The following is a 13,275-nucleotide window of genomic DNA, read 5'->3' as shown; positions in this document are numbered from 1 at the left end:
CATCCCCACCCCCATTCACCTATTGTATTCTATGCTACTTTCTCCCCACCCCCTCTCATTTATCTCTCCACCCTTCAGGCACTCTGCCTGTATTCCTGATGAAGGGCTTTTGCCCGAAACGTCGATTTTCCTGCTCCTTGGATGCTGCCTGAACTGCTGTGCTTTTCCAGCACCACTCTAATCTAGAATCCAGTGAGTAGAGTCCCAACCTGTTTAACCTTTGCTGATAGGACACTCCCTCTAATCCAGGATCATCCTGGTGGAACTTTTCTGAACTACCTCCAATGAAATGATCTCTTTCCTTTCATACAGGGATCAAAACTGCTCACAGTGCTCCAGAAATAGTTTCATCAGCATCTTGTACATGCTGCAGTAAGACTTCCTGACTTTTCAACTCCAACCCCCCTGAAATAAGGGCCAATATTCCATTCGCCTTTCTGATTCTCTTCTGCCCCCCTGTATTAGCTTTCTGTGTTTCCTTCACAAGTCCCCCAAGTCCCTTTGTGTTGCAGTTTTCTGCAGTCTTTCTCCATTTAAGGAGGCCAGCGGTCTTCATCCAAGAAGTGTACCTGATATCAACTTCCTAAGATTGTAGTGATTCTTCCTGACTAAACGTAGCTGTACCTAGAGCCAGCAAGCTAAAACCTTGCTATCTAAGAACAGCCTCTTCTACAGCCTGATAGTCTACGGTGGAGTATCCTCAACCATTAATCCCTTGTTAGAGCCGAGACAGAGCCACAACAAAGGAGGACTGATGTCAATGAACTACGTCCAATAACCTTACCCCAGTGCCACTCACTGGGAGAGGTGGCAGGAATGGTCATACCTGGGAATATACCACGTTAGCTTTCCTGATCACTGATTGTGTGTGTTGCTGCTGACCTGTTTATTAGCATGATCATTAAAATAGGCCTGGAGAAGCTATGCTTCTGTCTCCCAGCTCTACAAGGCTGTTAGCACCATTTCATTCTGGCTATGGTCTATTTACTGGTCATTGTAGTTGGGCAGGGGAGTGACTGCTCAATAAACCCACCTCCTGAATCATTCTAACCTACCTCCCTCTGAACTGCCTGCCCTCAGTGCTTTCAGAACCAGTCCTGCCTTTGTTATTAAGCCTGCTGATAAGGGCGGTGCTGTTGCTGTCTGATGGACTGACCTCTACACTGTGGAGATTGAGTGCCAGCTCTCAGACACCTCCTCCTACCTCCCCCGGACCTCAAATCCAGTTCTGAGGATGGGTCACTGGACCTAAAATGTTAACTCTGTTTCTCTCTCCACAGATGCTGCCAGACCTGCCGAGTTTCTTCAGCAATTCCTGTCTTTACTTCTGACAGGAGCAAACACTGACGCGCACACACACAGACACACATACACACAGACACGCGCGCACACACAGACACATGCACACACACAGACACAAGCGCGCGCACACAGACACACGCACACACAGACACGTGCACACAGACACGCGCACACACGCGCATGCGCACACAGACACATGCACACACACAGACACGCGCGCACACACAGACATGCACAGACATACACGCGCGCACAGACACACACGCGCGCACACACAGACATGCACACACACACAGACATGCACACACGTACACTGCGCATACACACAGACACACGCACACACACAGACACGCGCGCACACACACACATACGCGCGCGCACACATGCACACACACACACAGACACATATACACACACACAGACACACACACACTCAGCTGCTTCTGGATACACTGAAAACATCATGCTCATTTTGTATTTTTGTTTTAATATTTCCTAGTGAGTTCATGAAGCCATTGTAAAGCAGTCAGATTCCTTTTGAAATTAATTCTTTCTCAAATTTTACGCAGATTATGAAACTGTTCGGAAGGGGGGCTTGATCTTTGCTGTTGCTGCATTCTTCGTGGGAATAGCCATTATCCTGAGTGAGTTTCAAATCCCAGATCCAGTCACCTTCCAGGTTTACAGATTAGTAACAGAAGTGGCTGCTTCATGCAGTTTTTGCCGAGGTCACATTGGCATTGTCAAGCTGAGAAATGTCACTGGAGATAATAATCGTCACTTTGTAACTTCACACACGGTACACTCCACACACACACACACACACTCACACACACACAGGGGACACTGTGTACAAGCCACAGACATAAACAGAAGACCAGGTACACCACACATGCACACGGCACACTACGAACATGTGACATACACACAGAATATGGTATATACTCTACATGCACATGGAACTCTGTGTACACATGACATACACATGGAACATCGTGTACACACACGCACACGGAACACTGTACACACCACATGCACACGGAACACTATGTACACTCCACATGCACACACAACACCGTGTACACGCCACATGCACACAGAACACCGCATACACTCCACTTGCACATGGAACACTGTGTATGCGTGACATACACATGGAACATCATATACACACCACATGCACATGGAACACTGTGTACACTCCACACGCACACGGAACACTGCATACACACCACATGTACAGGCCCCACATGCACACGAAACACCGTGTACACGCGGCATGCACACAGAACACCGCGTACACTCCACATGTACACGGAACCCTGTACATGCCACACACACATTGAACACCATGTACACTCCCCATGTACATGGAACATTGAACACAGTACTTCTATGCCCAGATACATCCTGTAACATTCACTTTGCCCCTATTAGCTTCACACTGAGCAGTGGCAGTTGAATAAATGATAATCCATTTAAATTTCAGAGAGTTATCGAGAGCACTTTCTGAAAGATGCATTAATGAAATTGTAAGTCAGGCAGGTTACAGAGATCCTGTGGACTGTTAAATGAATAAATATCCCAGATTATTAAATGACAATAAACAGCCCACATTATGTCTCCTTTGTCACTACAGGCAGAAAATTCCGATGCAGAGGCAAACCACCCAAACGGTATAAAGATTATTTTGCACAATTCTCACAAAGTTACTTGTGTGACTTATTGCTGACAAGCTCTTGTTGATGGTTCCTTTCAGATCCCAGGGGGAGGAGGACCTTTAGCAGATCTGAGGTAGGTCATTGCTTTCCACCTCCAAAGATTTCCCAACCCCAGCTCCGAAACCCTCAATCGTATCTCTAAACATCTACAGGTATCACCCATCACTCCCACTGGTCTTGAACCCTCTTGAACCTTGAGCTCATCCAAAGCTCTGCTGCCCAAGTGTTGAACTTGTAGGACATTCCATTCTTGTGGGGAACGAACTTCCAGAGGAAGTGATGGATCCAGGTACTGTTACAACATTTAAAAGACGTTTAGATAAGTACATGAATAGGAAAGGTTTGGAGGGGGATGAGCCAGGACCAGGCAGGTGGGATGAGTTTAGTTTGGGATTATGGTTGGCATGGACTGGTTGGATTGAAGGCTCTGTTTCTGTGCTGTGTACCTCTAAGCCCTGTGCTTATTATTGTCGATGGGTTCTTGACCAAGCTGAGGAACATAAAGAAGATGCCATAGACCCACATGCTCATTTGAGAGAGAGATGACTGACTGGGGGTGGTTTAACCTGAGGGGCACCATGCCTCAGGCAAGGGGAGAGGCTGAGGAGACACCTCCAGGGTAACTTCAGAAGGTACAGGAATTGAAGCCGCACTGTTGGCATCACTCTGCATTGCAAACCAGCCATTCAGCCAACTGTGCTAACCAGCGCACAGAGGAACATACAAATTAGGAGCAGCAAGCCATAGAGTCACAGAGATGTACAGCATGGAAACAGACCCTTTGGTCCAACCCGTCCATGCTGACCAGACATCCCAACCCAATCTACTCCCACCTGCCTGCACCCGGCCCATATCCCTCCAAACCCTTCCTATTCATATACTCATCCAAATGCCTCTCAAATGTTGCAATTGTACCAGCCTCCACCACATCCTCTGGCAGCTCATTCCATACACATACCATCCTCTGCGTGAAAAAGTTGCCCCTTAGATCTCTTTTATATCTTTCCCCTCTCACCCTAAACCTATGCCCTCTAGTTCTGGACTCCCCGACCCCAGGGAAAAAACTTTGCATATTTATCCTATCCATGCCACTCATAATTTTGTAAACCTCTATAAGGTCACCCCTCAGCCTCCAACGCTCCAGGGAAAACAGCCCCAGCCTGTTCAGCCTCTCCCTTTCTCAGACCATTGGCCCGTCTGGTCCAGATCCTGTTGTAATCTGAGGTAACCCTCTTCGCTGTCCACTACACCTCCAATTTTGGTGTCATCTGCAAACTTACTAACTGTACCTCTTATACTCGCATCCAAATCATTTATGTAAATGACGAAAAGTAGAGGACCCAAAACCAATCCTTGTGACACTCCACTGGTCACAGGCCTCCAGTCTGAAAAACAACCCTCCACCACCACCCTCTGTCTTCTACCTTTGAGCCAGTTCTATATCCAAATGGCTAGTTCTCCCTGTATTCCATGACCACTCCGTTCCTCCAGCCCGCTCTGCTAATCAATAAAATGGTGGCTGATCTCACTGTAAACTCTAAGCTACATTGTTGTCTGCCTCCGATAACGTTTCACCAGCGCACGCCCCCTTCCTCCCAATGCAGCAATAATCCATCAACTTCAGCCATAAAAGATTCAAAGACTCTGCTTCCACTGACCCTTGAGAATGGAGTGACACCCTCATCATCCTCAGAGAAAGGGATTTTGCCTCATTGTTATTTTACACGGTGGCTCAGTGGTTAGCACTGCTGCCTCACAGAGCCAGGGTCCTAGGTTCAATTCCAGCCTCGGGTGACTGTCTGTGTGGAGTTTGCACGTTCTCCCCGTGTCTGCGTGGGCTTCCTCCGGGTGCTCCAGTTTCCTCCCACAGTCCAAAGATGTGTAGGTCAGGTGGTTTGGCCACAGGAAATTACCCGTAGTGTCCAGTCCACGTGGATGAGCCATGGGAAATATGGAGTTACAGGGATAAGATACAGGGGTGAGTCTGGGTTGGGATGCTCCTTGGAGGGTCAGTGCGGACTCAATGGGCCAAATGGACTGTTTCACAGTAGGGATTCTTTAGATCATAGAAGATTGGAGAGAGACCTCAAGCTCTGTTTTCTCCCATGAGAGGAAATATTCTCCACATTGACCCCTTATAGACTCCTCAGGATTTTATATGTTTTACAAAAGCAATGTCCTGATTTTTAAATTCTCATCTTTGCTGCTCCCTCCTGTAATTATCACGCTTTGCCGATCCTCATCACTGCATTGCTAGTGGTTGCACAAACCCCAAGTTCAGGAATTCCCTCACTCACCTCCTTTAAGATCCTCCCTCTGTTGAACTATTCAACTGTGTGTTTCATCGTCTGACCAAAGATCTCATTGCGTGACTCATTGTCAAATTTAGTTTTTCAAATGGCCCCGTACAGTACCTGGGAACATTACATTTTAAGGTGCTATACAAATAGTTGTTGTTGTTATAAGTGGAACTGTCCTGCTCAATAATCTAGCTTCAACCATTACTGGATGTTCAACTTATTGCTTAGCAACATCAGAAGGGACAGTCTCAGGGAACAGCAATGTGGGACATTGGAACGTTCCTCAGCTTCACTTTCTGTGGCTCCTCTCATAACCCTCTCCAAGGATTCTCTCTCTGACAGATTGGGCCCAGACTCTGCTACCTGCTCTGAAAGACTCTGATAGTGCCATGGTCGCATCCCTGTCTCTCTACCAGGAGTCCCAAGTTGATTAGAAAACATCTTCACTCCCAGTTGTGACCATTGGGAAATCTCAGCTCCCTTCCTGAATCCTTCTTTCGGATCATCCCAACCTCTCTAGAAACTGAGCCCACGCTGTTGGCATCACAAACCAACTGTCCAGCCAACTGAGCAAACCAACTCCGGCCTTTCTGCCTTCCTTGTGAGGCAATGCCTGGAACTGCAAGCAGGAGGAGCCAGTGACGTGCTGTTGACTTCACACATTTCTCTTTTCCAATCAGAGCCCTCTCCTCAACCTTCACAAACACCTCCAGGCTCATTCCTCATGTCACCATCTTCAGAATAATCACTGACCATTCTAACCTAACCACAATCTATCAGCTTCCCAATAAACCACAGAACACAATCCATCAGTATCTTCACGATCAAACTTCAGCTAACAAAATCAATCAGCCCCATGTATAATCGCACAGTTTTGCACTTATATATCTTACATCTTTACTGTCAGAACATGTCTAAAGGTGCCAGAATGTTACAATCTTAATCAGCGTGTTATGCAGTGCTCCGAATTCCCCCTTCAAACAATTCAATCTGGTAAACATGGAGAAAGTATTCCCAGCTCTGTTTGAGACCAGAACCCGGGACTATAATTATTCAATATTCCCTCATAGATCCAATTGGGAAATCAGGAGAAACCTCTTTACCCAGAGAGTGGGGAGAATGTGGAACCATCAAACTCAGGAGGTCATTGAATTTTAACATGAAGCTGGATAAACATGGGGGAGAAAAAATTGGAAAGATTTGTCGATGGGTTTAGGAAGCAGAGAATGGGAGGAAGATTGCGTAGATCATCTAGATCGGTATGAATCTGCTGGGCTGAATGGCCTGCTTCTTGCTGTTTGATAAAACTCAATGTTTTATCCAATTATTTTTCTTTCAGGTTCGTGCTGTGGGACTGGACTGAACTCTGAAAGAAACGTCCACAAGAAATATCATTGCAGGAGTAAATTGTGATGGTTATGTTGTTGTCATTATCCTGACCATCTGATGGGGCTGGAAATCTTTAGTTCCATCCAAACTCTCAGTTAACAAATGCCAAATATCCACAGAAATTGTCCATACCTCCCTGAGCTATGAAGTTGGAGAGCCATTGAATTAACATGTGGGAGGGGAATAAATGTAACCTGACCTTTAATGTACTATTTTTATCTTATAGAGTGTAACAGAGTGATTCAGTGTCCAGTTTAAAATCTCTGCCTCTGTTTATATTGTATTAAACAGCTCACAGCATTTAAAAGTGATTAAACCTTCTGGAAACAGAAACTATGCCACAACATAAAATCTTTAAGTTTATTTTCTTGATGAATTTCTTGTACAAATGGACAGATTATATCTCCATCCACCCAGTCCCCACCAAACATTCCCAGGACAGGGTTAGCACAGGGTTAGATACAGAGTAAAGCTTCCTCTACACTATCCTTACTGAGGGAAGTGCTTTTGAATGTTTCTCCAGGACAGAGGACTCTCTGGTTTACCTCATTCACTGTCTTTGGGATCTTCTATAATGTGTCTCTTTAATGAAGTCATTGTCACTGCTTGCACACTGTGTTGTAATTTACAAAACCCAAAATATTTTTGAAAAAGTCATTCCCAGGACGTGGGAATCACTGGGTTCAGATGGTGCCCCGGAGAAGCTGGGGGGGAGCTGCCACCAGCCATCAGAGCTCATGGAGGGGTACCCTACCCCACCAAGGTAAAGTACATGCACCTTGGGGTCAGGAACTGGCACTAAACAAGTGGACTAGCAGACCCGATGGGCCAAATAGCCTAATTCAGCCCCTATATCTTATGGTCAACAGTTCCTGTGACAGAGTGCCTCCAGATTGAAGAGAGGCAGGAAAATGTCAGGGGTCAATCCCACATGAAAGTTTCAAAATCTCCCTTTGTCAATAAAATGCCGGTCGCCACCTCGGAGTGAACCTCTGCTGCCATCTTGTGCTGACACTCAACAGTACATCTGTATGGGAATGCCTTTAAAACAAACTCTGGTATTATGATCCAGTGTAGACAAGCAGGAGGCTGGAAGACCACAGCAAGCCAGGCAGCATCAGGTGGAGACGTCAACGTTTCGGGTGCAACCCTTCTCCAGTCAGCAGTCTCCACCCCGGGGTGGATTTCATTTCACGGGCTGGAGCGGGGAAGGGGCGGAAGCAGATTGGGAATGATCAGATTTCCGGTTTTTGAAGGACAAGGAAATACCCCAAAGGGCAGACACATTCTTGTCAGACCCATCACAATGGCCACAGTCAAACACAGAGAGCACTGGAGAAACTCAGCAAATCTGGCAGCATCTGTGGGGAGAGAAAGATTAAACATTCAGTTCAGTAATTTTCTTCTTCAGGACTTCAGACCTGCCTTAGCGATCAATATCCTTACTCCTAATGGATGCAATCCATTAGGGAGTGGGTAGTTGCTTTCACAGTGCACCCTAGCTGATGGCTAAAGAGTCTGACAGAAGCAGTTGTTTTGCTACGTGTTCCATGTATGAAATGATCATTGAGTCACTTTGTGCATGGTTGTCTCTTTATATTCATTCATGGGACATGGGTATTACTGGCTAAGACCCATCTTTACTGCCCATCCCTATTTGCCCTTCTTGAACTGCTGCAGTCCATGGAGTAATGGGGCACCCATTCCTTAGGGAAGGAATTCCAGGATTCTGACCCAGCGACAGCGAAGGAACAGCAATATATTTCCAAGTCAGGATGGGGAGTGGCTTGGATGGCAGGTGGTGGTGTTCCTGTGTATCTGCTACTTTTGTTCTTCTAGATGAAAGAGGGTTGGAAGGTCCTGTTGAAAGACCTTTGATAAGTTTCTGCAGTATGTCTTGTGGATGGTACACACTGCTACTACTGAGCATCAGTGGTGGAGGGAGTGGATGTTGAAGGTAGTGCTGGGCTCCCTCATTCTGCTGTTGGTGCCTGTTGCCAGGATGCTGTAGTCACTGATCATCAGGATGGCACACACCGGCCCACTATTTCCCTCTATCATTCGTTCATGTCTCCAAGGTGTGAACATCAACGGTTAGGGCCTTTAGTTCACACTTCCAAACATCCTCAAAACACGGGTGGGCATTGAAGTCTTCTGGCTCCTACGACTTCATTATTTGGAAAATCCTTGAGTGTGTCACACCCACTCATGTAATAACAAAATGAAAAATTACTCGAGTGGACCATAAACACCAGCATGGACTGGCTGGGCCAAATGGCCCAGTTCTGTGCCATTTACCTCTCCAGCACTTGTCCCTCTCTCTGCATTTTCCTCACTTGAAATATAATTTCATAGCTCATGGAGTTTAATTCTAATATTTCCATAAAAGCAGTGATATTGCACACAATATTTATGATAGGAATGGTCACAAAACAAACCTGTGGAGCTACAGAAAAATTATAAAATTACTCTGATTATAATTTTACTAAACTTTGAAAGCAGATAAATCCTGGTTGTTTTGTCCAGAATCTGGCTGAGGACCAAACAGGATTAATGTGGACAGTTCTGGTCTGCATATTCAAATAAAAAGAGGGAATTGCTGGAAATGGCGCACAGAAGAATTGCTAAGAAATTATACCTGATATGAAAGGTTACAACCATCAGGAGAGATTGAGCACATCAGGAACAGGTAATGGTGACTATAATGTCACAGCACTGTCATCCAGATACCCAGGCTAATGCTCTGAAAGGTGGTGGAATTTAAATTCAATTTTCTTAAATCTAGAAGGTTAAGTGAGCCCCTGTAATGGTGACCATTGTCAATTTTTGGCTAAATTCCATCTAGTTCATAAATGTCCTTTATAGAAGGAAATCTGCCGTCTTATCCGGTCTAACCTACAAACGACTCCAAACCCACAACGTGGTTAGCATCTTTACTGCCCTCTGGACTGGTCTAGCAAGCATCGAAACATAAAATATATGGCCATTCAGTTCAAAGAGCCTGCTCTACCAAAAATATGATCTTTGCTGACCACCCAACTCAGTCCCTTGTTCCTGCTCTCTCCCCAAACTCTTTGATCCCTTTAGCCCTATGAACTACATCTAACTCCTTCTTGAGAACATTCGATGTTTCGTCTTCAAACAATTTCTGTGGCAGAGAATTCCACACGCTTCCCACTCTCTGGGTGCAGACATTTCTCCTCATCTCAGTCCTAAATGGCCTCCCCCTGTATCTTTACCCCTGGTTCAGGATTTCCCAGTCATTGCGTTTACACCGTGTATTCTCCTGCACTTGCATGGGTACTTTCAGCGACAGGTGTCCAAGTCACTCAGTTCAAGGGCAACTGGGGATGGGGAACAAACTTGCCCATTACACGCCAATCCATTGAAATAAATTTTAATAAAATATTGGAGCTATTTTCTCTAGAACAGGAAAGACTTGACATGATAGAGCTCTGTAAGATAATGAAAGGGTGGAGAAAATATTTAAGCTGCAGAACACTGGAGGAAATCTGAGGCAACATTTGGAAATGTTGTAACTGTTGGCAAGTGTGTGAATCCTCTGAATGGCCAGAATCGATAGATCACCTTCGATTACACCAGAGAAATACCAGATTCATTGTACCAGTTTTATATCATATTTAGAAAACAGAGAGATACAATAGTGCACTTTTAAACAATATGAATATTATAATCAGCAGCATTTTAAGCAGACTGGATAATCCTTCAGCATTTTCGTTCTGAGACCTGCTCTTTGTAAAATTGCATGCAGTTTATCAGTAACAAGTCAAATTTCCATCATAAAACCAGCATTGGTAAACTTGGCAAAGCTTGCACCAGATCCAGATAGAAGTGCAAAGCCGATTATGGAATTTAAAATTTCGAGGAATGGTGTTGTTATATCTTCCCTCTCCCCATAACACCCTCCTTCACTCACGGAAATCCATCTCCCCAAAATCCCAGCATTTCCCCTTTGCCCTCCTTACCTGCATTGCTCCATGCACAGATACTGGACTAAAAGGGCTGAGCTACCCTCATGGTCTCTCTATTGTGCTTTCTCAGACTGTGCATCAGCTGAGTGTCTCTCTAAATGGCTGCCTCAACCCATCACTTTGGGCATTTGTTGTTAGTATTGCAATTCAGATTTAGGTGGATCCTTTTACCCATTGACCCTGACTGAGAGTTTGTAGTTGGATGTGGCTGTTGGAAGTGTCACCTCCATAGATAAATAGGGAGAAAGATCAATTCCTGAACCTTAGCATAGAAAGATTTTTCTCTATCTTCTGCCTAGAATGTGGCCATACTGTTTCCAATAATTTACAGAAAAGAAATACCTAGAAGCATGGCATTCCAACTGGACTCTATCAACAAACACATCGAGTTAGACCCCACCTACCACCCCCTGAGAAAAAGAACAGGAAGTGACTTCACCACAGGAAATGACATCACGAACCCAAAGAAACCCAAACAAATAAATAGAAAGCAGGACTTATCAGCAGTGCTTCGCCACTGAAGATGTTACCTAGTAGGGTGATGAAACGTCTGGAAATGAACCTTCCAGCTCAGTGAGCAAACCTACATCCAAAGGGCAACTGAACTACAAGGGATCTGTGTAGCTGGGGCTCAGGAGCATCACAGGACTAAAAAGAAACTGGTGTCCAATTCAGTACAGCAGAGAGTGGAATCCTGTGTTTATAAGGGGCAAGGTGTTAGGAACAGAATTACAGAGAAGTCAGAGGACCTGTTTGATGTGTCGTGTGAGATGTTGGACACCAGGGAGGCAACGGCCTCTTGGTATAATTGCTATACTTAATCCAGAAATCTTGGCTAATGTTCTGGGGACCTGGGTTCAAAGCCTGCCATGGCAGAACTTGACATCAATAATGAATCTGGAATTGAAGGTCTAATGATAGGCATAAATAATTGACAATTATCTGAAAAAACCCATCACTGATGCCCTTTAGAGAAGGAAACTGCCATCTTTACCTGGTCTGGCCTACATTTGACTCCAGACCCACAGCAACGTGGTTGACTCTTAATGTCCTCTGGGCAATTAGGGATGGGCAATAAATGCTGGCCCAGCCAGATCCATGAGTAAATGGGAAAAAAAGGTTTCTTATCCATACTTGTCCATGCTGAGCTCATGATATTAGAACACAAGTTCTAGCTATCTTTACACAGCCTATTTTGTCATATCAATAATTCTTTGCATGTTTAAGTTTTATTTGTGATCAATGTGCTGTTGTCATCAATGCAAGTCATCTCGCTGAACTGATACTACTGTTAAAGCAGATACAGCCCAAGACCTATGTAACTATCTGGGCTTTGCAAATTGTGGCAGTGGAAAAGCACAGCAGGTCAGGCGGCATCCGAGCAGCAAGAGAGTCGGCATTTTGGGCATAAGCACCTCATATCATTCCTGATGAAGAGATTATGCCTAAAACGTTGACTTTCCTGTTCCTCGGATGCTGCCTGACCTGCTGTGGTTTTCCTCTGCCATACTTTTTGACTCTGACTCTCCAGCATCTGCAGTCCTCCCGCTCTCCTAATAACTGGCCAGCTCATGACTGTGATCATGTTTTGCATTGATTCTGACTGGAGGAAGAGGGGGCCTGGAAGGGACTCAGTCCAGCCTCTAACAGTTCACTACAACGACACTCCAAAAACCTAGCTCTTTGATGAAACCTTTGGCCATGTGCCATAATACCTTTGAGATAAATTTTGTTTGAGAATGATCCATTTAAGGTAACTTGGGGAGTTTCATTTTTATTTGTTCATGAGATGAGAGTATCGCTGACAAGGATGCCCATCTCTAATGGCCCCTGGAGAAGTTGGGGGTGAGTTACCTTCTTGAACCATGACAGCCTCTGAGCTGTGGGTAGACCCACAATGCCCTTAGGGAGAGAATTCCAGGATTTTGATCCAGCAACAGTGAGGCAACGGTGATATATTTCCACATCAGGACGGTGAGTGACTTGGAAGGGAACTTGAAGATAGTGGTGTTCCTTCTAGATGGTAGTGGCCACAGGTTTGGAAGATACTGCCTAAGGATTTTTGGAGAATTACTGCAGTGCATCTTGTAGATAGCACACACTGCTGCTGCTGAGTGTCGGTGGTGGAGGGAGTGGATGTGGTCCCAATCAGGCTTTGTCCTGGATGGTGTCAAGTTTCTTGAGTGTTGTTGGAACTGCACTCATCCAGGCAAGTGGGGAGTAATCCATCACACTCCTGACTTGTGCCTTGGTAGATGGTGAACAGGCTTTGGGGAGTCAGGGGGTGAGTTACCTGTCGGAGAAATCCTAGTCTCTGATCTGGTCTTGCAGCAGCCGTGATAATACAGCTAGTCCTTTGGCAGGATGTTTATTGTGGGGGTAGAGGTGACGTTGTTGAAACTGAAAGGAAGATAGTTAGATTTTCATAGAATCGCAGAATCTCAACAGTGTAGATAAAGGCCACTTGGTCCATTGAGTCTGCATGGACTCTCCAAAGAAAAGCCTACTCAGACCCAACCCCCCCTTCTACCCTATCCCTGTTAGCCTGCATTTCCCATGGCCAATCCACCT

At 45.3% G+C, this 13,275-nt stretch overlaps 1 protein-coding gene across 1 annotated transcript in view; it reads left to right on the top strand.

The window, feature by feature from the left end:
- LOC122540540 overlaps nucleotides 1-7,056 on the top strand; it is a 72,409-nt gene extending 65,353 nt beyond the window's left edge. Inside the window, exons 13-16 of the mRNA XM_043676405.1 lie at nucleotides 1,872-1,946; nucleotides 2,942-2,978; nucleotides 3,062-3,096; nucleotides 6,663-7,056. Coding sequence (XP_043532340.1) covers nucleotides 1,872-1,946; nucleotides 2,942-2,978; nucleotides 3,062-3,086 — 137 coding nt within the window. The 3' untranslated portion in view covers nucleotides 3,087-3,096; nucleotides 6,663-7,056. The remainder of the gene's footprint in view (nucleotides 1-1,871; nucleotides 1,947-2,941; nucleotides 2,979-3,061; nucleotides 3,097-6,662) is intronic.
- Nucleotides 7,057-13,275: the final 6,219 nt, after the last annotated feature.

Source organism: Chiloscyllium plagiosum, chromosome 35, assembly GCF_004010195.1.
Source record: "Chiloscyllium plagiosum isolate BGI_BamShark_2017 chromosome 35, ASM401019v2, whole genome shotgun sequence".
Taxonomy (NCBI): domain Eukaryota; kingdom Metazoa; phylum Chordata; class Chondrichthyes; order Orectolobiformes; family Hemiscylliidae; genus Chiloscyllium; species Chiloscyllium plagiosum.
This window is presented reverse-complemented; position numbering and strand designations above follow the sequence as displayed.